General features: G+C 35.2%; 1 protein-coding gene across 8 annotated transcripts in view; it reads left to right on the top strand.

Moving 5' to 3' along the window:
• Positions 1-25,828, top strand: part of FRYL (FRY like transcription coactivator) — a 163,875-nt gene that overhangs the window by 126,915 nt on the left and 11,132 nt on the right. For all 8 annotated transcript variants that reach the window (XM_065633171.1, XM_065633172.1, XM_065633166.1 and 5 more), the window contains 15 exons: positions 588-682; positions 1,918-2,525; positions 3,165-3,262; positions 4,280-4,450; positions 5,438-5,578; positions 7,459-7,656; positions 8,917-9,078; positions 9,359-9,433; positions 10,155-10,331; positions 12,988-13,191; positions 14,072-14,242; positions 18,309-18,562; positions 20,664-20,871; positions 21,956-22,105; positions 23,241-23,339. In XM_065633171.1, coding sequence (XP_065489243.1) covers positions 588-682; positions 1,918-2,525; positions 3,165-3,262; positions 4,280-4,450; positions 5,438-5,578; positions 7,459-7,656; positions 8,917-9,078; positions 9,359-9,433; positions 10,155-10,331; positions 12,988-13,191; positions 14,072-14,242; positions 18,309-18,562; positions 20,664-20,871; positions 21,956-22,105; positions 23,241-23,339 — 2,811 coding nt within the window. The remainder of the gene's footprint in view (positions 1-587; positions 683-1,917; positions 2,526-3,164; positions 3,263-4,279; positions 4,451-5,437; positions 5,579-7,458; positions 7,657-8,916; positions 9,079-9,358; positions 9,434-10,154; positions 10,332-12,987; positions 13,192-14,071; positions 14,243-18,308; positions 18,563-20,663; positions 20,872-21,955; positions 22,106-23,240; positions 23,340-25,828) is intronic.

Below are 25,828 nucleotides of genomic sequence, written 5' to 3' on the forward strand. Positions count from 1 at the left end.
TGTTTTTAAACAAAGATATTTCAAATATCAAACCAGTTTTAATCGTGACACTTTCTGAATTTTCACCTAATTAAGTGATGTGCTGTGCACATTCTCTTCTACTGCAATAGGAACTTTCAGAGGGTTTGCTACATCTGCTTCCTGAAAACACCTTCTCTTTCCTAGTTAGAGAATCCTGAGATCAGCCATATTAAAAATATTTAAGGTTTCCTTTTACTAAGAACTTAGCCTGATAAAGTGTTTTAAACACTATCCAACTTAGTGTAATTGTACCTCTAAAGAAGTGGATCTAATCTTTTAATATTGCAAAATGAGAGTCTAAATGCCTCCATTTTTAAGTCCATCCTTAAAAGTAATGCAAGCCAGAATGAATTATGTGAATATTTAGAAATAAATTAAAATGTTTGCCTGTCTCAAAGCTGTACTGCTAATTTGAGCTGTCTCATCAGGATTGTGTTCTAATTGAAGCACGAAATAATAATTTAGTTACTGATACTGATTTTATATTTTTATATCATACTTAATAGATTTTCTGTGATCTTCTTGTGCATATTGCATGATTTATGATGACCTGTGGCTTTCCCCAGGGTTTTGTCATAGAACTGCTTCTGACCTTAGAGTCTGGTATTGATACGTTAGCTGAAACCATGAAGCATTACGATCTGCTTTCTGCCCTTTCTCAGTAAGTGCTTTTATTAGTCAAGCTACATGACACAATTTTATACATTTGAGTTGTTAAAGATCTGTATTACCAATGTAATGAAATAATTTCTTGTTGTCTTTGCAGAACGGTTGTATCCTTATAGCAAAATTGCTTCCTCTTCTGTGTTTTTATCATTCAGCCACAAGCAAAACTCATAAGAATCTAGATTTTTTGAAAAGGATTTCTGCTACCTTTCCAACTTATCCTCCCGTCCAAGGTGTTCCTTATGGCTCAATTCTGAAATGTTGTCAGTTCTTCTGAAACTTCTCAAAGATAAAGCCACGGAGTATATTTAGAACTTTTATTTTTTTAATCAGGCCCTACTTATGTTGATTAGTAGTATAATTTTGGGTCTTATTTTTTCCCCATATGTGTAATGGAGGTAGTGGCACCAATCTTTAAAATATAATGTAAGGTTCACACTGTGAAACTCCTGTATGGCAATAAATGCTTTTTTTTTTCTAGTGTTAATACAAAATAAATTTCTTCAGTTACAGCAAATGATGGTCTGTCTTAGGCCTCAGATTTGTTGTCTGTATATCAGAGAAGTGTAATTCAACAATCTGAGTCATTTGCATGTCTAATTACAGTCTGAGTGGTTGGCTCAATAACGTTTTATCAAACTGAAAAAAAATCCCTAAATGTGCAGACACCTCTAGTTGTTTGACGTTATGGCAAAGTTTTTTAAAATATTGAGATTTCTAGGATTATATTCAGTTTCTCAGTATCAGAACTGGAAAATGTTGGTTTTTCTAGGTCAAATATTTCAGACAAATACAAGGTAATAAGTAAATAATTTCATTTATTAATTCATTCATTTCTCTACCTTTATCACATCTGTAAGTAAGCTGGAATCTAGATCTTCATTTACAGGTAATGTTTCACATGCTATAGGCTAATTTTCCTGATTTTACTGAATTGTAATGTAATTATTTTGCTATTCCATGATTGTAACAAATAAATTTGGTAGCAGAGATAAGAGGATGCTACTGTCTTGTCCTTATGCTGTAAGGATATGTTAGTAACATATATAGAAATTCTGTATTTTCATCTATTAAAATACTTTTCTGATGATGAAGCAGAGGATTCACTGTATGTGTAGGTATGTGATTAGTGTCAAATCGTTTTCCTTTCTTCCCTTTTTCCAAACTGTATGTCATTGAAGTGTTTTGCATGGAATAATATGTAATACCGATTTTTTTTTTTCTTTTTAGAACCTCATACCATGATTCTGTAATGGGAAACAAGTATGCAGCTAATAGGAAAAGCACTGGACAGATAAATCTAAGCACAAGTCCCATGAATAGTGGCAGTTGTTTGGGATACTACAGCAATGCAAGGAGTAATTCTTTGAGACTGAATTTAATCAGTGAGCGGAGAGGTGACCGTCGGCGGAGCAACACACTGGATATAATGGATGGAAGGATAAATCATGGTGGAAGTTTGGCAAGGACTAGAAGCCTTTCCTCCCTCAGAGAGGGAGGGATGTACGATGTGCAGCCCACTACTGACCCTGTCAACTTGATGGCCACCATATTTTGGATTGCAGCTTCGTTGCTAGAGTCCGATTATGAGTATGAATACCTTTTGGCGCTCAAGCTACTCAACAAGCTTCTTATTCACTTGCCTCTGGATAAATCAGAGAGTCGGGAAAAGATAGAAAAGGTGCAGAATAAACTGAAGTGGAATAACTTTCCAGGCCTTCAGCAGCTTTTCCTAAAAGGCTTTACTTCAGCATCTACACAAGAAATGACAGTTCATCTCCTCAGTAAACTCATCACCATTTCCAGGCATGCTTTGGTGGATCCTTCTCAGTTAGCAGGTATCTTTTTTATTAACTGTATATGTCATGAAATTTTTTTTTCATCAAATTAGGTGTAATCAAAATCAGTAGTGATCATACATTTCCTTTAGAAAAAAAAAACCCTTCAGTTAAATGCTTTTTTGCAGTTGGTGATATTACAGTGCTAGATAGTGGGAATACCTTACAGATTATGGTTATCTACCAAGATATACTGCATGAAAACTTTATGTATTGACTATTAACTCAATTTAAACTTGCTTGCAAGTATTAAGAGCATGTGTAATATTAGTGAGCTAAATACCTCACTTAGGACTGTCAAACATTTGTACATTTTTGAAACTGTTAGACTGTACTACCTAAAGCTATCCGGTTTTATGATAGTTTTGCTTAATTGGTCTGGTAATGATTTTGGTTTTTTATTATTTTTTTATTTTATACATGTTTATACCTATTCACAGACACATTTATATACCTTCTACATACATACTTTAGGTACCTGTGTGTGAATATATAATTTATATTATCTGTGTGAGTGTGCGTGTATCGTGCTCTAAGGGTTATTAAATACCAGAAAGCTGTTATATGTCCACATAACTCTACATTAAGTCATATTAAAATCCTTGGGGCTTGTATAACTGTGTTTATGTGTGTGTTTAGGATTTCCCCTAAACATCTTGTGCCTCCTTCCTCATCTGATCCAACATTTTGATAACCCAACTCAGTTTTGTAAAGAAACAGCTGACAGGATAGCAAAGGTATGTAAAATGATACCTGGGGAGTATCCAGGAGTTCATTGCCTGCATTACTGCTCCCTTACGCAATACTTTGACGTGATTCTAATAGTTTCATAGAAATAACTGTAAAAAGTTGTATTTTAAAGATGTGATTCAGTCTTAATTTGTGTAGTTGGTCCTCATATCAACCCCTCAGTTTCACTTTATCAATGAAAAAACACATTTTGCTTATTGTATAAACCTTAGATGTAAAGAAAATATTTACTTATTAATGAGTTACTTTTGCTTACTTGTCTGATTTTGAAGCTTTTAATTTTAAATATAAACTTAATTAGTTTTTAAGCACATTTCCTAATTTGCTTATGATAAGGAAGTGATCCTTGCTTTTCATACTGGCAGGTAGAGAAGAAAAGGTACTGTGTTCTTTCCATTACTTGTACACAGTGATTAACCTTGGGATGTTTCTGAGCTGCAGTCTCTGTTACAACTCCAGCCAGGCTGGTGCTGCGCTGCCCTGACTGCTGGGCGCACTAGTTAAAGGAACTTTGGCGTGAGCAGTGGATAAACTTGGAGCGTGGATGTCACAGTACCACTGTTGCGGATCCTCCTGCCTGCCCAAATACAAGCCCTCGTAACTCTGATAAATGCAGGGCTAGTAGACAGGGACTGCTCTGGGCTTGGAAGAAGGATGATGAATGGTAAAGCTGGAGAGCCAGGTCAAGGCTTGGGAACGCCTGCTGAGTGCAGCTGCCCACTCAGGAACGTGGAGCTAAACTTTTCTTATTTATACCTGATGCATACATTTATTTATTTGAAAAAGCAGTTGAAGTCTCTTAGCTAATATTCTCTTTACTAGTTTTGTAGTGAATTGCCAGACTCAAAATTCAACAGAAACTGAGGATGTTGCTTGTATGAGTAGTTTGACTTCAGTTATTAGAAAATAAAGTGAAATCTGGGAAAAGCGCATAGTGACTTGTGAATGCTTAGGTTAAAAAATTGACATTTCTAATATAATTAAATATGCTCTTTGCTTTTCAGGTTTGTGCAGAGGAGAAATCACCAACTCTTGCCAATCTGGCTCATATGATGAGTTTATACAGTACACACAGTTATTCCAGAGACTGTTCTAACTGGATTAATGTAGTGTGTAGATACTTGCATGACTCTTTCTCAGATGCCACATTTAACCTCGTCACTTATCTTGCAGAGGTAAATTTTTACTAAAAGCGTATCTCATGTTGACAATCTGTGATCAACATTACATTTACTTATTGCCAGTTTTGCATTATTCTGAATATTGAGGAAAAAAACCCACATCTTCCATAATGGGAGAATAAGAATAAAATATCCTAGGATAAAGAAAAAGGATGACTACTGCTGGTTTGGAGTGCAACAGTTAAAATGTACCTTGAAGTAATAATCCATCTAATAAAATATCCATTTTAATGATAGTAGTGGTTTTTAATAAATATTTATGTTCCGTACTACATGAATAAAATGTACACACTGTCTTGGCTTTAGCAAAATATACTTAGTGCATATTTTAATAGACCTTTTTTAGGCCAATACACATTCCAAAGTGTCCTTATCACAACCTAAGAACTCATTTCAAAGTTCAGTTTGTAAGTATTGCACCATGTATAATCAAAGATCATTTAAATGATAGAATTCAGTAAATGGTATGGGCAGCCATTCATACAGGAAAACTGTTATTACCTTTAAAAAAGTACCTTCTGTGAAAAATTTGTAGAGCTTGTCCTTGAAGTGTATAACTTCAAATTGATGGGAGTTTTAAAAAATGTTATTATATTCTCATGAATGAATTTATATGTACTTCTTTTGTTCATAAGCTTGTGTATACCAGCCTTCTCTAAACTGTAGACATAATTGTTTTTCATGCAGCTTTGAGATTTTTGAATTTGTATGAACACTTTTATTTAGTGAGAAGTATTTTATTATTAGGTGCTTTAGATATGTGCCAACAAACATATCAAAATTCAGGGAAAAAAAATGAGGACGGAGAACACTATGTTATTTTTTTAATGCTAAACCAAAATTTTCAAAACCATGAAGTGGTACACTTATGTTTCTTGAAGGGAAAAATAAATATGTGTGGAAATTAATGTTAGTGTTTGTTTTCGCTTTTCACTGCCATTAAAGGCCCTAATTCTGTATTTTTTTAAACCTGTTTTTTAGCTGTTAGAGAAAGGGTTATCCAGTATGCAACAGTCCTTGCTGCAGATCATTTACAGTCTTCTGAGTCATATTGACCTATCCACAGCACCAGTGAAGCAGTTTAATTTGGAAATCATAAAAGTTATTGGTAAATATGTTCAGGTAGGTACTCTGAAAAGCCTTTCTGCTTATTATCAAAGTGGTAGTGAAATTACACTTGATTTTTTTTTTTGAGAATAAATTTATTTCAGATATAAAAGCAGTTGTTCATAGTCAGATTCCATTATATTTTATTTTTTTGTCCTATGTACTTAATTCATTATATGCTTATGTATTTGTCCAATTTGATTTACATCTTGTGGGACAGGTTACCTGGATGAATGTGCATATATTTACAGATGTGGGCAATGCTACATATGTAGTTATAGCAAATGATCCTCGAAATATTAAAATATAATGAAATGTTTACTGCTAAATACTGCACAAATGTTTTATTTAAGTGTATAGGTTTTCAAAAGGAAGTTTTACAGTCAAATTAATGTTTAAATCACTTTAGCTGATATATCTGTGAGGAACATTAAGGTGCATCTTAAAAAATTCAAGTGCATTTTTTAATTAAAGTCCCCGAAAGATAAACAAGAGTGTTTTGCCCTAGGCAATTTGATCCTTTGTACTTGGAACACAATTTACTGAAAATCTCTTTTACGGAAGAAGGTCTAGTGTCTTGCTGAAAGATTTTACGAAGATGCCTGGAGCATAAAACCATTTCAGTGCACAACATTCTCTTTTTTCCTGAATTCCATTATTGCCAACTGTATTTCAGTCAAATAGTTTAATCATAATTATACAGGACGAGCAGTGTTCCCTGCATGTTTTGTTATTGATGGATATGTACTTTAGATATTGTGCTCCTGTCAGAGTGCATTAGGCAAAATGGAATGATTAGCATAACTGTAGTTTTCATGGCCTGATGGCTGCTGCTGCACCTCCAACCTTTATCTGAGCTTTCTTTGCAAGCCCACACTGCCATGGAATGTAGTCTTAATTAAAGATGCTAGCTATCAGAAAAAATATTCCAGAGAAGCCCATGTATTTTTGATACAATAAAACATGTTACTATAAATGGTAAAAGATCTTAAATTAATGTATTGTTTAAATGTGGTGCTACTAAGCTGACTTTTTTAGTCCTCTGCAATCATAATGCATCTTAATAAATATAACTTGCTGCAGGATGGTTCAAGTTTGAGACTACGTTTTTTATATTTATGATACACATAAATTCAGGAATTGTTGAAAACTCTCATTATCTACAAAGAAGCATATACTACTTAGAGCCTTGAAAGTGGTATTTATTTTTTTAATGCAATAAAAAACAAAAATTAATGAGCATGGCATCCTAATTGAAAAAAAAATACCGTCCAGACATCCTGCTAATTCCAAAAACCAGAGGTTTACGTTTCGGGTAGAATCCTAACATTTTCAGGAGTGCAAATCTTAAACCCTCCCAAGGTGCTGCTTTTGGTGGAAGTCTCCTCTGTGATTCCCTCCACAGTCCCTGTAGTTGAAACTGCTGGATTATTCGCATTACGTTAATCAACTTTTTAAGGAGAGTTCACTTAACTCAGGCTCTGCCGCTTATGTTCTCGTACTTTGCCCTGGCTTTTTTAAGCACTCCATTGGTTTGATACCGTATTAAAACCTTGAAAATGTTTTTGCTTTTTTTTTTTTAAGATCTTTAAAGTGTCTGAGGAAATATAAAGCACAAAATATTTTTGTCTGTTTCAAATTCAGTTTGCTCTGCCCATAAGTGTAATGTAATTGAAAATACCAGGAGGTGGAAGTTGTTTTAGTTTCAAATGCTATAATTTTTTGTCTTCTGGGGCATGCAGGGCCTGCCTGTGCTAGCGCCTGGCAACCACGCGTAGATGAGAGCTTTTGGTGTGGGAATCCTGCAGTGAATCAGTCCAAAATCCTACTGTACATTAAAAATGGCTGTCTTGTTCAAAGTAATTGTTTTGTGTATTTGTGTACATTCTCTTTAGAGTCCATATTGGAAGGAAGCCCTTAATATTTTGAAACTGGTGGTGTCTCGATCAGCAAGCCTTGTTGTACCTAATGATGTTCCAAAGTCTTACGGAGGTGACATAGGTTCTCCTGAAATCTCTTTCACGAAAATTTTTAATAATGTCTCCAAGGAGCTACCTGGGAAGACCTTAGATTTTCATTTTGATATATCAGAGGTAATTACTATATCTAAATTACAATGCAATAATGGCTTTCTGCTGCAAACTTGTTGTTGCAGTTGTTTTCTGTTAGCCGTATACATTTATATGTTTTAAAATAAATATAATTCTTAAGAATGGCCGATGTTGCAGTTTTACGTACATGTAATTAGAGTCATATTGAAAGATAAACTTGGAATTCTTTTATGTTATGTTTCTGCTCTTTTACCCCTTTGAATGTCTGCAGAGTTAATTACTAAAAGTCAATAGGATTATTCTCAAGGGTATTTCAGCTGTATCAGAGAGCGGGCTAATGCAGCTGGCTGCTGCTTGCAGCTGTACATTCCAGGCTTTCAACAAATGAAGGCTTGTGCATTCAAGGGCTGAGAGGATTAAAACCTTGTGCTGCAGTTTTAGCGTGACTATGGAAGGGGGAGAAAATTTAGAGGAGAGTAGGATACAGAATATAGAAACCTGAATGTGAGATGGATACAACTGGAGAAAAAGCTCCTGTAGTTAAAAACAACACTCCTACCCCCGAATTAGAATTTGTGAGAACTGAAAATAATATATTAATACAGACGATACTCATTCTATGTCTGAAAAATGGAGCACAGCCAAATGACTGCAGTGTAATATAAAGATGTGAAAACTGTATAAGGTTTAGAAGTAATCAAAAATAAGAGTTCACGGTTGAAGCTGACCCTAGATGATTATTGGAGATACAGATGTCTTAGGAGCATTACTTAAATTGGTAAGTGAATTCCTTACTGGAAATTTCAGTGCATGCAGATAATTGAGAGACGAAATGAATTCCCACAGAGTTCATTGGAGTAGGATTTGCTGTCAACTGACTGAATTCGATCTTTGGTTTTCGGAAGTGTGAGTGTGTTAGTGAAGTTGCCCGTCTGTGAAAACTGTTTGTTGATGTCTGTGAATGTTTCTATGGAGAAGTTTTGCATCTTTTAAATTTGGAACACAGTTATTTTTAAAGTGTGTTTTAAAAATGTAACTGGATTGCCAGCATAAAACTTGCATAATTCAAAAAACCACAAGTGGGCAGAGTGGCAGGCTACTGCTTAGGGTAGAAGTAGTCAGCTTTTTCTTTCCCAGTGCGACGATGCTCACTGGATTAGGCATGGGCTTCATAGAATGCTTAAAAACAAGCAAACAGATAAACCCTCCTCCATTTTGTATAATACTAAATTCTAAAATCAAATGTGTAGTATTTACTGATATGGATTTGAATTTTAAGGCAGTATTTGTTGTCTTTGATAGACACCAATTATTGGAAATAAGTATGGTGATCAACACAGCGCAGCTGGTAGAAATGGGAAGCCAAAAGTCATTGCTGTCACCCGGAGCACTTCTTCAACTTCATCAGGCTCCAATTCAAATGCCTTAGTTCCTGTCAGCTGGAAGAGGCCACAACTATCTCAGGTACTTTGTGCCTCAAGCACATTATACATATACTATAGACAGTGTTTATGAATGTAAAAAATAATTGTTGTAATTTGAAATCTCTATTGTGTCTTAGGAAAACTGTAAATGAATATAGCATAAACTAAAAGCTAATACTGGGGAAAACAAAAAAATGGTAAGATTCTTTTTAGAGGATGCCACTATGCAAGATGACTAGTTAAAAATGCAAACTTTTACATTTTTACGCGGACCTCCAGCAGATGCCTTGCTATGTGATTTTCTTTGGAATGTTTTTCAGAGAAGAACTAGGGAGAAGCTAATGAACGTGCTTTCTCTGTGTGGACCAGAATCTGGCCTTCCCAAGAATCCTTCAGTAAGTAGTGGTAGTGGTTTGTACTGGCTTTTAAATTCCAGTAGTGAGAATGCTATTGTGTTTTCAGGTATTGGTGAAGTTACGAATAGCGGTTTTTGACAAACTGGTTTGGGTTCAGTAATTCACAAATCCACTCAAAGAATTAAAAAGAGAAGGAATCATAAGTAATAAATTACTATTATTCCTCAAGAAGTCCAGTGGGCACTAGACAGGTTTCAAAACAGTATTTAAATTCAGCCAAAACGAATGTTGCCATCTCAGAGGATTTATGTCAGTCTTATAGGGGGAGGACTGTATGTTTAAAAGCAAAGATAAATTACTAGGATTAATTATTAATTCTTAATTTTTGTCTTATGTGGTTATCAAACCAAGATAAAAGTCTTTGGATTGGAACTCAGGTCTTTCCGTTGATTGCACTAGTCCTTGGTACTTTTTCTCAACATTTGACATTCTTCACAGAAGAGCGGGACTGCACTGCCGCTCCAGAACAGTATGTTTTATGTTTGAGGCTGCACTTATGAATTTTAACTCTCTTGCCTAAACTGTAGTTTAAAATCCAGCTAGTCTTGAAATAGACTGGAGTCTGCACTTGCCCTGGTATTATCATTATAGTGGTACGCTAACCGCCACTAATGCCATTGAATTGCAGGAAGCGGAATAGCTGACTTTTGGAGTTACAGAAATCGGAAGGTTTTATTTCTATTTTTACCCATATCTGCAGGTTGTGTTTTCTTCTAATGAAGACCTGGACGTTGGAGATCAACAAACTAGTCTTATTTCAGCAACAGAAGAAGTGATTCAAGAGGAGGAAGTGGCTGTAGAAGACAATACCAGTGAACAACAATTTGGAGTTTTTAAAGACTTTGACTTTTTAGATGTTGAATTGGAAGATGCAGAGGTGAGACCTTGGGATTTCTTCTGTGTGTTTCCTTTTGAGAATGTTTTAAAAATTAGGTTATGTTGGTGCAATTCTAAGGAATTGGCAGCTCTTCTAACTAATTCAATTGGGAAGAATTTATGAGATGATTGAACTTGTATGATAAAGAAACCTGTGTCCCAGACCTTGCAGTGTTAAGTTGTTGCAAATTGTTGGGTGTTTTTTGGGTGAGAGTTTGGATTTTTTTAGGGGAGTTAAGTGGCTTAGTCTGAAAGTGATATGACAGTATTGACCAATGACAGGATGAATATCTGGATATGATGCAGTAGAAAACTTAATTATGGAACAATATGTTAAGAAAATAGTGTATCTTTGCTCCTGGTGTGTTTCTGCATTTTGAAAATGTGAAGAATAGTTTTCGAAGTCACAAACTGTATGACATACTATTTCATTATATACAATTGACTTGGTCACCATAATTGCTTGCATTGACTTTCACATTATACCTGGTTTGTTGCAGTTCTTACATTTCCTCCACTTCTCCTCCTGTAAAAAAAGAGAGAGGGGAGGTTAAACAAAATTAAATATCAAGAAATAGTAAAGATTCTGTTAACAATTGTTCCTTGTTTGGGATAAATAAGAGGTTTCAGACTAGAGTTTGCTAAATCTTAAAAGTATGACTGTAAAAGGACTGGAGGAAGAAATCAAATACTTTGTAGTTCTGTTCAGTGTTTTGTTATAGTCTATACAAAATATTGAATTAGTAATAGAAACCCTTGCAGGTCATGAGTCAACGAACTACTAAGAAAGAATTTCTGCCTATCTGAACCCTGAGATTGTTCTCCTGATTAATCCAGCCCTTTTTTCCAAAATCTTGCTTTTTTTCCCTTAATACTTTAGTTTTATCTCACTTTCTTTATGCTTCACTTCAGCCAATATTTGCATCTTCTAGGAAAAATACAGACTTATTATGGTCTGTTGCATGTATGTGAGCAAGCATTATACAGATACAATTTCCTATATTGAATGCAAGTAGTCAAACAGTTCAGAATAATAAAGGCTCAATAGCAGTAAAAAATTATTTTAATGCTAGATGGGGCTTTGCAGGCAGGATGCCAAAAGTTGAAAACTTTGCTAAACCAAGTTTAACTTCATTTTCTGCATTATTTTAATAGCAGATCATATTGAAGACAGATTATTTCTCATTACTTGACCGTATGCAACATGTAGTGCTATAGTTGCAGAAAAAAAAATACAGCTTGTACAAATTGAGGGCATTACATATAAATTGTGCACTTGATACAAGAGCTGCCTAGTTTTGCACCAGAAATACAGAATGTTCCTTGTTGCTAATAATTAAATGCCAACGGTATAAACTGTGGCTTTTACATTACTATCTGAGTAATATTCAGATTAAATTGAAGTGCTTTAGCCCACAGAGGTAGTACTTTGTTGTTGGCATTCTTTTGCTTTACCATAACTTTTCACCTTTTTTGGAGCAAAATAACTCACTGAGAGACTACAAAATGTTTAGTTTGCTTTGCATATGTAACATGTCATGATGATCTCCTAAGTCATCACAGGAGACACTCTGTATGAGCAGTTTTAGAACCCGCACTTGCACATTTGGGGCTAGATGTGGTATTTTCATAACTGTCTCTAGGCTGGCAAAGTGAACTGCTCAGGTTTTCCACCTTGCTTAAATGGATTGTTGAAGGTTGACAAAGTGCTGGAGAAAATCAAAGATCATTATTGTACTTGTGAATTAAGACACTAGTATTTTTAAGATATTAATTTCCCTTAGTATGTTGGATGTTTGAAGCCCAAGTATCCTAGCTTTAAAATGTGCAAACAGAAAGGATCCAACTATTGGTGTTCAGGGTGCATTTCATAAAACTGACACAAATTAGCTGATGAAACAGTTAATGAGGACATCGTTTTTTCTACAACCTCTGTATAATTATTGTTGATGATGCTTTGTCGGTTGTGGTCAGTTTAGATTTGTGTGTGTTAGTTAAACAATTTCATCTAATGTTTGTTGAAACAGTTGGTTTACATGTTATGCCAGAGGAAATGTATCATAAGCATGCTGGTTTTAGTCTTTTGTTGTCAGTTTGTTTATTTTTTTAAATCAATCTCCCATTAGAAAGAGCAATTATTTTAAATACCAGCTTTTTGACTAAAGCTTTTTTTCAGAGCTTGAATCAGTCTTTTATTGTTGGCAAATCTTATGTAATAAAACATTTTTCCCTGGTTCTAGAGTATCTTTAAGTGTTTGTCCTCGTTCTTTCTAATTATATGTGTTTTCCTTTTTGCTAACCAGGAGCTGCAGGTAAGTTGCAGCCTGGTGCCCTGGCTTGTTCATCTGTTGTTGTCTGTGGTGTGTTTGTACTTTCTAGTCAGATATATAAAACTGATACCAACATAGTTCTAGATTATATATTGAGTTACTTTCTAAGAAGATATTAGAAAGATTTCTGCTTTATTTGCCATATATTTAAATTTATCTACAAACATCATTTAACAAGGTATTTAAAATTTTAATGAAATTAAAGGGCTGATTGAAACTCTGTTCATAATGCATTCAGTACTTGTGTTTTCTGTGTTACATTTGTGTATGTATTTTATTACGTTTAGATTCATACATACATATGTGTGTAACCTTTTTTTATTACAGGGTGAAAGCATGGACAACTTCAACTGGGGCGTTCGTAGGCGCTCTCTTGACAGTATTGACAAAGGAGACACACCGTCTCTTCAAGAATGTCAGTACTCTGGTAGCACACCCAGCTTGAACTTGACCAACCAGGAAGATACTGATGAGTCTTCAGAAGAAGAAGCAGCCCTGACTGCAAGTCAGATACTCTCTCGATCGCAGATGGCAAGTTATTTTTCTGTGAAAGGAATCTGAGAACTTAAGCTTTCACTTGCATTTTCAGGGCATAAGTATGGCTCACGCTTTCAGCCTAAGTGAACTAAAGAGGAACTAAGTTAATGTGGCTAAGCTTCTTTTTCATAACAACATCAATGAAAGGGAAGAGTTACTTTACCTACTGATGGCACATGACAGGTTTATAATTCCAGTACAACATTCGGTTTTTTGTGTGTCTTTATACTTAGAACATTTGTTTAAGCACAAAATTGCATGTGTTATATATAGTGTCTTTGTGAATCCCTAGCTTCAAAAAAACCCCAAAATATTAAATAAGAACAAGAGCGGTAAGTGATCCTGTGGGAGCCTCTGTTGTGTTTAACCATTGAAATTGCTAATTTAATGATGGATTTTGAAGCTTGTGTACATGGAATGGAGGAAAATCAAGAATGCTGGCCACTGAGAAGTCTCTCTGCATTACATAAATAAAATTAGGATAAAATTGACTGGTTGGGAAGCAGCAGGGTTATTATGCCACTTTTCAGACTTCAGGCAAGGTTGCCCATAACAAAGAGCTCTGCTCTTCAGTGGTTTTAGTCTAGCATTTCACTAGTGCCAAAGACCTTGAAGAACAAGAAAGGAAATAATTTTCTGGATGCCAAGGATAACTTCAAACTTGTATTCAAAGTTAAATGTTACAGAAATACATGTGATGCTTATAATGGTTTTAGTATAAAGCTGTTAAACTCATAATACGTAAATAAATTCAAATAGCTGACCATAATGAAACGTAGTATTTCAAAACTAATGTGTTTTTCCCTGTAATTTGTAATTTTCCCATGTTCAACAAACTATGAAGAATTTCACGTTTCTGTCTTTTCTGTCTTAGGTAAGCAGTGATTCTGCCTTAGACGAAACAGTATCAGATCATGCTGGTTTATCACTCCAGTCTCAAGATTCCACTAGCAGTGTGGGAACAGAAGAGGTGCTTCAAATCAGAACTGAGACCCCAAGTTTGGAGGCAACTTCTCTAGATAACTCTAGCAACCAGCTGCCTGAGGTGGGGAGAAATGTGGGCTGGTGCATGGCTGATTTGGGCTCCTTCTAGTGTTTAGTAGCAACTTTGGCTTTCTTTTCAACTGAAATTTCATCTGTTACAGTGATTATTTGATTTGCTTTTAATATTTCTAACCTGTTGGAATGTTCGTATAAAATGTTCCCTCAGTATGAAGACTATTTGGGATGGACGGAGGGAACTTACCACAGGTTAAAAATATTCTTGAAGGGCTGATAATCATCATGGTGCAGAATGAAAATAGGCTAATATTCAAAATGCTTTGACTTGATATGGTTGAAATCCTTCTTGAGCAACATTTTCTTTCAAATGCTTTATTATTCCCCCCTCCTTTTTTTTTTTTTTTTTTTTTTTTTTTTTTATGCTTTCTTTGGGTTAATGTGATTTGGTGCTACATGGGAATAAAACCTCAGGCCAGCTGTGTTTGCAGTTGGTTCTATTAATAATCCTTTAAAAAGGACCACAGATGCTAGTGGTATACTTTTTTGGAAAGGCCTGTGTGGACTGAGACAGATTTCAAGCTATTGGCCGCCTGCAAATCTGTGAGTACTTCGGTTTCTTGGGTTTTGAAATCTTTTGAATAATTTAAAAGAAAAAAACTCATTTAAAATAATACTCTGGTCTGCTACAGTTCCTACAATATTTAGCAGTTGTAGGTAAAACCTCAATATGTTGGTTTTTGTGGGTTGGTTGGTTTGGTTTTGTTTGGTTGTGTTTTTTTGGTTGGTTGGTTGTGGGGTTTTTTTTCCTTGAAGTGGCTTGGTTTAGGTGGACTTTATCTCTTCAGTTAAAGTTATTGGTGCTACTGGCAATCTTATTTTTATTTGAACAAGCATTTGTCATCCCATCTTTAAAAGAATGTACAGTTTTACTGAGTTTTCCAGAAAATTAAGCTATTAATTTGAGTAATCCATGCATCGTTTACACTTAAGAACAAGTCTTCAGCAGACTTGGTTTTAGCAGTCAACTGACTGGTTCAAATGACTGGCCTTTCTGAACAAAGGCTCTAGTAAAACCTGTTTGCTGCGTAGAAAATCAGTCCTATTAACAGGCAAACCACTCACCTAGCTAACATTTAATGAAGATAACTGTAAGAACAAAAGACATACTCAAAGTACAACAAAGGGAAAATGTGAGTGACTCGTTTCCTGTGATAAAATCCTCACCTTCTAAAAGTGTATTACTGTGACTTTTACAAAGCAGCTTTTTTCCCACATTTTTATCCATTTTGATTATCTATATGCCTTTTTTTTTTAAGCGTTTGATTACATGGCAGTTGATAAATTGTCTCAACTTTTGTAAAGCACTTGTGCTTAGATCCTCAGGCAAATTGTTCTGTTAGTGCTTTGTCTGCTTGTCTACAACATGCGCTTTTGTTCCAACAGAATTTTGTGTGAGGAAGAACGCTTGGTCTGGATGATTTTTTTCCACGTAGGGTAGATGTTTTGTGTTAAGATTTCAAAAGGACGAAGCACTATATAAGCTGGGTTTTTATAGACTAAAATTCACCACGACAGAACTTTTGTCTTCTCCGTTGTTTGCTTGTGGTACATTCTCAGCTGTAACTAGTTTTTTCTGAGCCTGCTTGGGTACTTGGATTCACTGTTCTTCTGCAGCTCGCTTTATAAAATCACTGTACTTCTGATAATTCAGGTGAAAACATACACACAAAAAAAGCACCAGTGTCATTAAAAATGTTGAAAGCATTTAAACTGAGCTGTAGTTTCATGACTAATGCATATAAATGCAATCACTAAATGTGATGTGTTCCACGTTTATTTTATGCTTGTCTAGAATACGGGATTCAGTCAAATACATGTGTTTTCTTCAAGCACAGTTCAAACATTTAAAGTCACCTCTCTACAAAAGTGAGCTATCTAATTGGATTTTGTTGTTAAAAGGAAGAGGCAGCTTTTTGCTTCTTAACAGAATAAGCTTGGAAATATGCACACTATCAACTCACTTTGAAAAATGGTGAAGCCAGTAAAACTGATTGTGTTCTGAAGTCTTATACTGCACAACTCACAGCATAGAATCATTAGTGCAGTTGGTTTTTCCCATGCTCATATGCTTTATATAATTCTTTCAATACAGGCATTTCATTGCATGCCAAGTGTCAGTTATCAAAATGTATTTAATATAAATAAATATGCATCAAAATTTATCTAAGGTAAAATTAAAAAAAAAATTGAAGCCATTATTTAAAAACAAGTGTGTGTGCTGGTTAGATGCAGTTGAGTTCCTTGTTTCTTTTGTAGGGATGCTGAAGAGTTAAGTAAATAGTTCACTTAAACGTATTGGGCTGATTCCCAGTAATAGCATGTGTCTTTGCAAAAAGGACCTTTCACATTCCAGCTGAGAATTTACAGTCTAGCTTACAAGAATATTTTCTGTTTTGTACAATAAGTTTTACAAGCTTAAGTATATGGAAGTTCCTGACTAAAATGATTCTCCATTACTCACTTGCACTGTGCATTTATGAGGGAATGGTGTACTGGAAGTAATTTTCCTTAGGTTCTGTGGAGTTGTCTACTATATAAATCCCATTTTTAAGTTCCTTAACATTCATTTTGGTAGTAAAGGCGTGTCCAATGTTACACAGAAAACTTCAGAAATCGAGAGTCATGGCACTATGAAGACTAACTTAGCTGTAAATTTATTAACTAGTAATTAGCACTTAACTGTTTTCTAAAATTGTATCCCTCATATGTACATCTACCAGACGTGATCAGTGCAGCTCTGTATCATACGGTAACATCTATAACAGAAATGGAGCACTGCTCAATGCAAATTACTTTGCTGTGGTATTGTAGAAGTGTCTTGCATTCTCGTGTGCCTTAGCTGCTCAGTGTGACAAAATGCTGCTCTATGCAATAAAATTCCAGATTTAGCTTTTACAAAAGAGGCATTGAAGTCAGGTCACTAGCTGTGTCAAGTGACAGCAGTGTCACATTGAGGAGTACCATAGTCAAAATGAGATAAGGTTAGGATCACTGTGAAAGAAAATAATATAGTTCTGTTTAAAGCTGATTTGCCTTTTCTAATATGTGTACAGCTGTTTATCTGTCAGAGGATCTGTTTAGACTGATGAAAGCCATGAACTGATGTGTATGCTTAGAGGCTGCCCAGAGGTTTGTTGGCCAGTCCTGGATATGCCAGTAGAGGAACACCAGCACACTAGGAATGAAAACTTGTGATAATTTGTGTCTTTAGGAAACAGCAAGTAAAAGAAAATGTTATTTTTATTCCACAGAAAAATCCAATAAAAGGTTTCAAATGGATTCATCGTAAATTAACTAAATCTGAAGTCCTCTGTTCAATATAGCGATGTTAATGAGTATAATAATGCTAAGGCAGGAAGAGGGAAGGGAGAAAGGTTCATTCTAATATTACCAAGCTGAGTTTAATCATCGTCTCTTTATAATTGCCAGTGATTGAAAGCCTACATATAGAGATTCAGGGTTAAACCTTTAAAGCACTCCATATTAACAGTAATGGCAAAATAATAAAAATAGTGGAATGTCCCATTTTCCATTGTTCATCTGTTACACTGTTGGTCCGTTATGCATTAGAAACTTATTAAAACGGAGAACAGAAAGAAGAAATTATCTGTACTAGTTCCAGACTCAAAAGGCAAGCATGAGGCAGTAATACACAAGGAGCAGTATTAATAGTCCTTACCTGGAAAAGTAAAATATGAAAGTCTTGATTATGTTTATTGTGATCTAAATATGACTGAGGCTATTTGCAGATATTTTTTCTGGGAAAGTTCTCTTAACAGATGTAACTGAGTGTATTTGAGAAATTGTATTTGCTATAAATAATAAGTCATATTCTAGGATATCAATGTTAACTAGAAGTTATAAATATTACAAATAGACTTCCTGTCTCTGCTCAAGTAAAACTGTGTGAACAATCCGAAGGGCTGAATGATTAAAGTACAAATGGATATTTGTAAACATTTATAACTCTGTTACTTTGCCATAAGAAAAACTGATAAGAATACATAAGCCCTGACAATTAAAGTAATAAAAGTGTGTTTGATTCACAGGAAGGCAGTTCAGTGGTAAGGGATGAACAGGTTAGCTCTGCTAGTGAAGACACTGGGTTGTATCTGCTACAAGAACAACAAGACTCCCTGGTCTGTCACGAGTCTCTTGAGCTGGAAGAGACCCCAGAACTGGTGGATGCAGCAGCTCCCGAGAGCTATTCTGAGTCTGTCTGTGAAGAGGATGTCACGCTGGCTTTGAAAGAACTAGATGAGAGATGTGAAGAAGAAGAAGCTGACTTCTCTGGTTTGTCTAGGTAAGGTTAATATTGGTTCTAAGTAACAGAAATTACCTGTTATCAGTGCAGGAATCAAACAAAGTAGGCTTTCTTATGGTGCGGGCTTTTCCATGAATCCCGTAATATAAGTATCTAAAATGATGGTTTGCACATCTAAAATAATGGTTTATTGGTTTTGCCTGTTAGAGCAAATAAACTCAGTAATTTGCCCAGCAGTTGTTTCTGGTACAGGGAAAACAGCTGTGCAGGAAAAGACGAGAATTCTTGAAAAAAGATATCTAGAATGTGTCATCACCATCAATAGGCTAGAAATGTGAAAAAAGGTCAGAGGGCATTTTGAAGCATTTTCTTGGCAGCCACCAGCTGCAAGCAGTATAACATGGAAAAGCCCTTAAATTGCTCTGAATTGTGGCAGAACCTATTTTGGCACCCGAAAAGACAGGAAAAAAAAAAATTAATCAAAGCTTCTGTAGGAGTCAGGCCAGTTTGTCTTTGAATTTGCGCAAGGTTTATTTTCAGTGTTAAGTTTAATCAGTCTCTTTTATATTTCTAAGACATTTTAAAGTAAAATATCATTTCTTGATTTTTTTTTTTAATATGAAGAGTGAAAATAATTATTGGGAGGAAAGATTATAGTTAGTCCAAGCTCGCTGAGTCATATCTAAAGTGAAACTCTCCCTTAAGTTCCTTGAAGGGAGCAGTCTAAGGAGGAGGGAAAACAAACAAAGAAAAACACAAACAAAACCCACACCAAAACCAAAACAAACAAAAAAATTCCAAATTGTTCATAGGTTTGTTGAAACTTAAAATTATTTAGGAGTTTGGAGGGAATAAGACACAGACTTAGTGTATATAGGAACATAGAGTATGTCAGAGGAGCCTTTTAGAGAAAAGGACACAACAGGAGCTTTTCTACTGGGACAGGGGCAGAGAAGTTGACTCTTGTAATCCCATATACAACCTACTGCAACATGCCTTGCAAGAAGTCAAGGCTGGTACCAGTTAATAGCAGTTATTACCTGATGAGCAACTGAAAAATCTCTTAAGGTTTTAGTTTATTTACACTAAGCAAACAAACAAAAAACCCCATAGCTCTAGTTTGAAGAGTGACAGGTGATTATTTATAGGGTTGATACACTAGTTAGAAAATATCTGAAAATGTTTTTGAAGCTCTCCTTACAGATATTCAAAAGGATTGCATCTTAGCTTGAGCTTTGTGTTACTAAAATGAATGTACCTTAAAAACAGCACCCACACTTCTTAAGACATGTTTAAGTCTTGTTTAAGACATACTTGGTGCTGCTGTGAATGAGATGGTTGTTATAGAGAAAAATAGTATGTGTTAAAAAAATTATTTTAATAAGCTATCTGTAGTTGGAATCCTCCCACGCATATTTTTGCTGCATAAGTACAATTATACAAGAACTGTCAAAATGTATCATTCCTGGTAATACAGAAAATTTGAACAATTGTTGTAAGTAGTAGCATTGATTAATTTATATTTTGATATTTTTATTGGAGGCTTGGTGCTTAATGGAAGTATGGCTGCAGAATGCTCTTTGAACAAAGGCCCATTAAATTGATTGCCCATAAAAATGAAAGCGTTCCAATCTGTCTCCTTTCACTTATGATGTTACTCAAGACAGTTATAAAATAGTATTTCCCTGCTAAATTTAGCTCTTGTGTTTCTCTTAAGGAAAGCTACAATTTGTTATAGATATTGGTGGGCATTTGTTTAGATAGATAAAAATTTGAAAAATTGAATGTTCATTGAGTTATTGAGGGCAAGCCAAAAATACCAGTTTCCGAATGCTTTATATATATAGTGCTGCATATAGCTATATATCACCTACAAATAGCCCTTTGTAGATATGTGTAGAAATAACATGTTTTAATAAACTTTGGAGGTATTTGAGAGTATAAGCTATTTTTTATATTGCAAAACCAGAAGTTTTCGATTTTTATCTCTTTTCTTGGTTCCTAGTTACCGTAGTTGATTATTTATTTTTCAAAACACTATTCTGAATTCCAAGTTCTTATTTTTTCCTCTTAGCAAAATGGAGGGTCCTTTCCTAAAAACATTACTGAGGGGTTAATTTCTGGTTTTTATTATTTGTAGCCAAGACGAAGACGACCAAGATGGTTTCCCAGAAGTACAAACTTCCCCACCTCCTTCACCGTTTCTTTCTGCCATATTGGCAGCTTTCCAACCAGTGGCTTACGATGATGAAGAGCAAGCCTGGCGCTGCCATGTCAATCAAATGCTGTCAGATACAGATGGATCTTGTGCTGTCTATACATTTCACGTCTTCTCAAGATTGTTTCAGGTCAGTGAATTGCCAGCGCCTGGTTGATTGTCTGAAATCCTTTCCTCCTGCTTTCCCTTCTGTAACTGCAAAAAACTGTAGGATTACGGTAACAAGAAGCCTTAGCAAGCAAATGAAAAGCAGACAGAAAACCCATGTTGTTAAAATAATGTTATATGGTCATACACTGTTTATTGTCTAGGAGTGATTCTATTCGGGGGCAGGGAGAGTGGAATCGGTGTTTTTTGTAAGCTCTTAGTTCAGGGTACGTCCTTTCTTTTATTTTCTGAACGTCACCCAAGTTCTGTGCTGATTACAGAATTAATTACTTCCTCCTGGGTTTTCTGTGGGATTCATTATTATGGGATCACAGTATGACAGACATGAATGAATTTATCTCGCATCTATCTTGTGAGAAACGGGTTTTTTCTGCAGAGAAGTAATTGAAACACCAGGAGATCCACTAAAGCTGAAAGTTTCAAATGCCTCTCTAACTATGTTTACCTCACAGATCTGGTATCCACCACAAAATGCCTATGGCTTACTTTTTCTGGCTCCCTCCTCCCTCTATGTAAGGGATGGGTTTTTTACATTTTCAAAGTGGCACCACTTGAACATACATTAACTCTTTGCAACTTCTTATGGGGTAGAAGCACAGTTATTCCATTTTATTTACAGGCAACATGTCATGTGAACTAAGAGCAGATTCAGTACTACAAACAAAGAACCTTATGACTCCAACCCTTTCTTATATCTCCAGTATTAATTTTGCCTGCCGTTTGGTCTATCATAATAAATTTCCCAGTGAAAGTCTCACTTTGTTTTACCACACTAGCATGTATTGTATCCCATATGTCTGGGGAGGTCTAGGGTTAGTACCATCAAGTAAATTACATGTGAAGAATTCATACTCTACCTTATTCATGGAAGAACTTGTTTAAATATTCAGAGCAAATTATGTATTAGTTTGTAATTTAATGACAAAAATATTTGCTTTCATGATGGAGAATTCTTGCTCTGAAATTCTTGATCTAAAAAGCCGGAGAAGGAGGAGGGATAGTAAAAATAGAGTGTAAAGTAAATGTTTTTCTGATTTGGTTTCTAGACCATTCAAAGAAAGTTTGTATCTATAACAAATGATTCGGTCAGCTTTCTTGGCGAAAGTCTACAGCGCATTGGAACAAAATTTAGAAGTTCTCTGGAAGTGATGATGATATGTTCAGAATGTCCAACAGTCTTTGTGGATGCAGAAACGGTAAAAATCTCATGAACTTACATGTTGAAATACCTGTCTGCTTAAAACATCATTTTGTGTATTACATAAAAATGTTTAACATTTGGCCAATAGCAATGCTTGGGAAGATTTTCAAAGGTTTTAATGAAGTGTGTTAATTATATTTTTGCCTTTTAAGACGTTTCTCTCATGTCACTAATTGAAACATCTGAATAATTCTGGGATGTAAAAAAAAGATGCTTTTTGTAATTGAAATCAGAAAGTAATTAAAACATTAGGTAGCCACTATGTATCATTAACATTTGAAAACACAAGTGAGAAGTGCATTTCCTCCAAAAATAACTTCCAGCTGTAACAATGAACAGTAGTGAGGGAACTTACTGATACTAGATATCACTTAAATTCCCTTGCTATTCTGTACCTTCCGTGCTTGTTCATATTTATTCTGTATTCTTTGCACAGAGAAGAAAAGGGAAGACTACTTATCTAGCAGCAACTTTGCCTTTTTAAATTGTACCGTTTATGTATATATTCAATGACGCATGAAAAAACATTCTAGCTACAAATATACAATGAAGGCTTTGAATTGTTTGTTGTGCAACTTGAAATCGTGAGTTATAATAAATATTAATGTGAGAAGTCAGCTCAGTGTTCAGCAGCAGTAAAAAAAAACTATGCTAGAATAATTAAGAAAAGAGACATCAAAACACAAAACATCATTGAGCTAATGTACATATCCCTGATATACTTACATCTTGAATTTTGGGGAAGTTCTGGTCTCCTGCTTTCAGAGAAAATACAGTTGAACTGGAAAACGTTCCAAGCAAGATCCACAGAGATTATGAAATATGTGGAATGGCTTCCATGTAAGATATGAGTATGCAGGCTAGGATTTTTCAGCCCTTTAGGGGAGAAATCTGTCCATAGATGTCTTGATTATGGTGGAAAAATGACAAGATATTACTGTATTGTTGTCTTACTTGATGTTAAGGGTGATCAAATTTTGTGATCAGTCTTGTGCTTGCACTTGCCAGCTGATCGAGAGGTTTTTCCAAATGTGGACTTGGAATTTCATATTATATAATTTAGATGTTAGACTTTATGGATTATAGTCAGATGTTACATGACCACAGAGGTGATTGTTTTCATCTTTCAGCTGATGTCTTGTGGCCTGCTAGAAACACTGAAGTTCAGTGTTCTAGAGCTCCAAGAACACTTGGATACCTATAATGTCAAAAGAGAGGCAGCAGAACAGGTGAGTCTCTTGTATTTAAAACCAAAAAGTATTAGAACCTGCTCACCAAGAAAATGTTGCAGGTCTCTATCTCTCAACACAGGTATCTAAAAGTAAACTGTGGGGAAAAAAATTCTATAATAAAATCCTGTTTCCTTTCCTTACTACTACTCGGTGTGTATAATCTGAACCTGAGGTTTTTCTTACGTGTAATTCATTTTTGTTGCACATATTTCTGAAGTTGACTTTGAATATATAACATTGCACAAATGCACAAGCATTGGGAAAAGCACATTCCTAATTTTAAAAGTCCTCTTTTAAAAATATTAAAATATTTTTAACTTTAGTGTCAATAAATCATGGTAGATTTTTTCTTTATGAACTGGCTTATTTTATTGGACTAGAAGGGTGGGATTCATCTCTGGAATAAGAGATTTATAGATAACTATGTGAATTAAGTGCCTTAGCACCCATAGTATTCAAGGTTCAAGTCAATACAATAAAATAAATCAAGAAGGCTATGCGTTTTATCCTAATATAGATACTGACTTGTTGCTCAGTTGAATAGGTCTTCAGACTTCTTTTTTGTTGACTGGATCTCCATTGACTAATGGGGGCTTAAACAGCTGTGTCATACATAGACACATAAATTTAGGTTTCTCATCCTGCAACTGGATCCCATTGAGGCCGGCATTCATGCCAGTTATTTGGAATGATACAGTTAGTTTTCGAGGTATTTGTGAGTGGTTATATATTTTTTACAAAGAAACGCAAAGTTTAAAAGTTGAACATTGCTGTAGCAAGGGTCTGTATATTTGTTTTTGTGAACCTTTGTGTGATGTTTAGGAAGGAAGATACAAACTTCAAAAAACTGAAACAGGTAAGATTTCTATTTCAAGAGCCAAAAGAAAACATGGATCTACAATCAGTTTTGCATGTACATGGAGAGAGAGAATATATGGGGCTTTTGTTGTAGAGAAAAAATGATCCGTAAAAAGTTCCTTCAAATACATATTTCATTTTCTTACTGGTACCAGCAGACTGTGAGGCCATGACAATGGCCATATAGGCAAGTTTGATGTGAAACAGAACCAGAATTCAAGCTATGACATCTTGGCAGAGCTGTATCGTGCAGCACAAGTGGCTCCATGTTTCCTGATCGTGCAGAGTTTATTAGGAAACGATGGCCTCTGCCTTGCAAAGCTTGCTGACAGCTCATCTGTTGAATAGAGTACAATAGAATAGATGTTCACTTTTTTTGTGGAAAGGATCTCAAAAGAAACAGAGTTTCTTTAAAACCAATGCTTAAAGTATGCCACACAGCACTGTTAATGTAGATATACTGTTTCCAGGATCTAAGACAGCATTTTTGCAAAAGGGTTGCTGCTTTTTTTGCTCTGCTCTGTGGTAATAACAATTTGTTTGTAAACTAACTCATGAGGTCTAATATAATGAGCTACATTTTGCCATTTAGGCCTAATCAGAAACAAAGTGGTCATCTAATGACTAAGGTTACCTTACTCAATGTCGTATCTCATATCTGACAGTCTCCAATATGTAATGCTGTCATCACTCCTATGAGAAAATAATTTATTTTATTCCTCATTTTAGAGAGCAACACTGAGGCACAGAAAGACTGATTTGTCCCAGAGTCAGACAGGAAGATTCAAGGCAGGATAGAGAGGAACTCGTGTGTGTGTACTTAGAATGGTGACCATCCAAACACTGAGGAATTTTCCTTATGTAAACTCCTCATTTAACCTACAGTTTATCATAGCAATAAAAATGGTATTGTTTGGTTGATTGATTTATCAAAGTATGACAAGTTAAAATTGTGGCCCTTTCAGATGGCAATGAATTAATTAATGTATTTTTAGCTAATTTTGTACTGGCACGTATCATATCAGCATAAATCCATGCTGGATGTTAAGAGCTTGTTTGCATTTTATTTACTTGATAAAGGACTATGGATATCAATTTGATGGCCTCTTGTCATTATATCATAGTGAGAGTTGTTTTTCTGTAGTGCAGCTGTCAAAAGGGTGTCCAGTAACATGTTTCTGTGGTCAGCCTGTCTTCTCCACAGCATTTTGTGAGTGACTGGAGCAGGAAAAAGGTTCACAGGATGAAAGGAATTGTTCTGAAATAACGGAGAACATTTTGCCAGGGTTTTATTTTTATTAAATTATTTATAAATAAAAGCAGTACTGAGGAGTAAAAAAAATGTATAGCTTTGACCAATCATTTCTGACTCTTGATAGCATGTCATACAGCTAATTGGGTGCATTATTTAAGTATGTATTTAGCATGTTAATTTAGAAGTAGTGACTAATTATCTCAGGTAACTTATTCTTTTAAAACTTTTTAAAGAGCATTTCTTCAGCTGTTGGTCCTCATATTTTTGGGGTGTGTATTACATAGTATATGTAGACTAAAAATCTTCCAAAGCTATTTCTCAGATATGGCTTACTGGTTTTCTTCTCCTGTGCTATTAAACAGGGTATAGGGAA

This window comes from Caloenas nicobarica, chromosome 4 (genome assembly GCF_036013445.1).
Source record: "Caloenas nicobarica isolate bCalNic1 chromosome 4, bCalNic1.hap1, whole genome shotgun sequence".
Classification (NCBI taxonomy): Eukaryota; Metazoa; Chordata; class Aves; order Columbiformes; family Columbidae; genus Caloenas; species Caloenas nicobarica.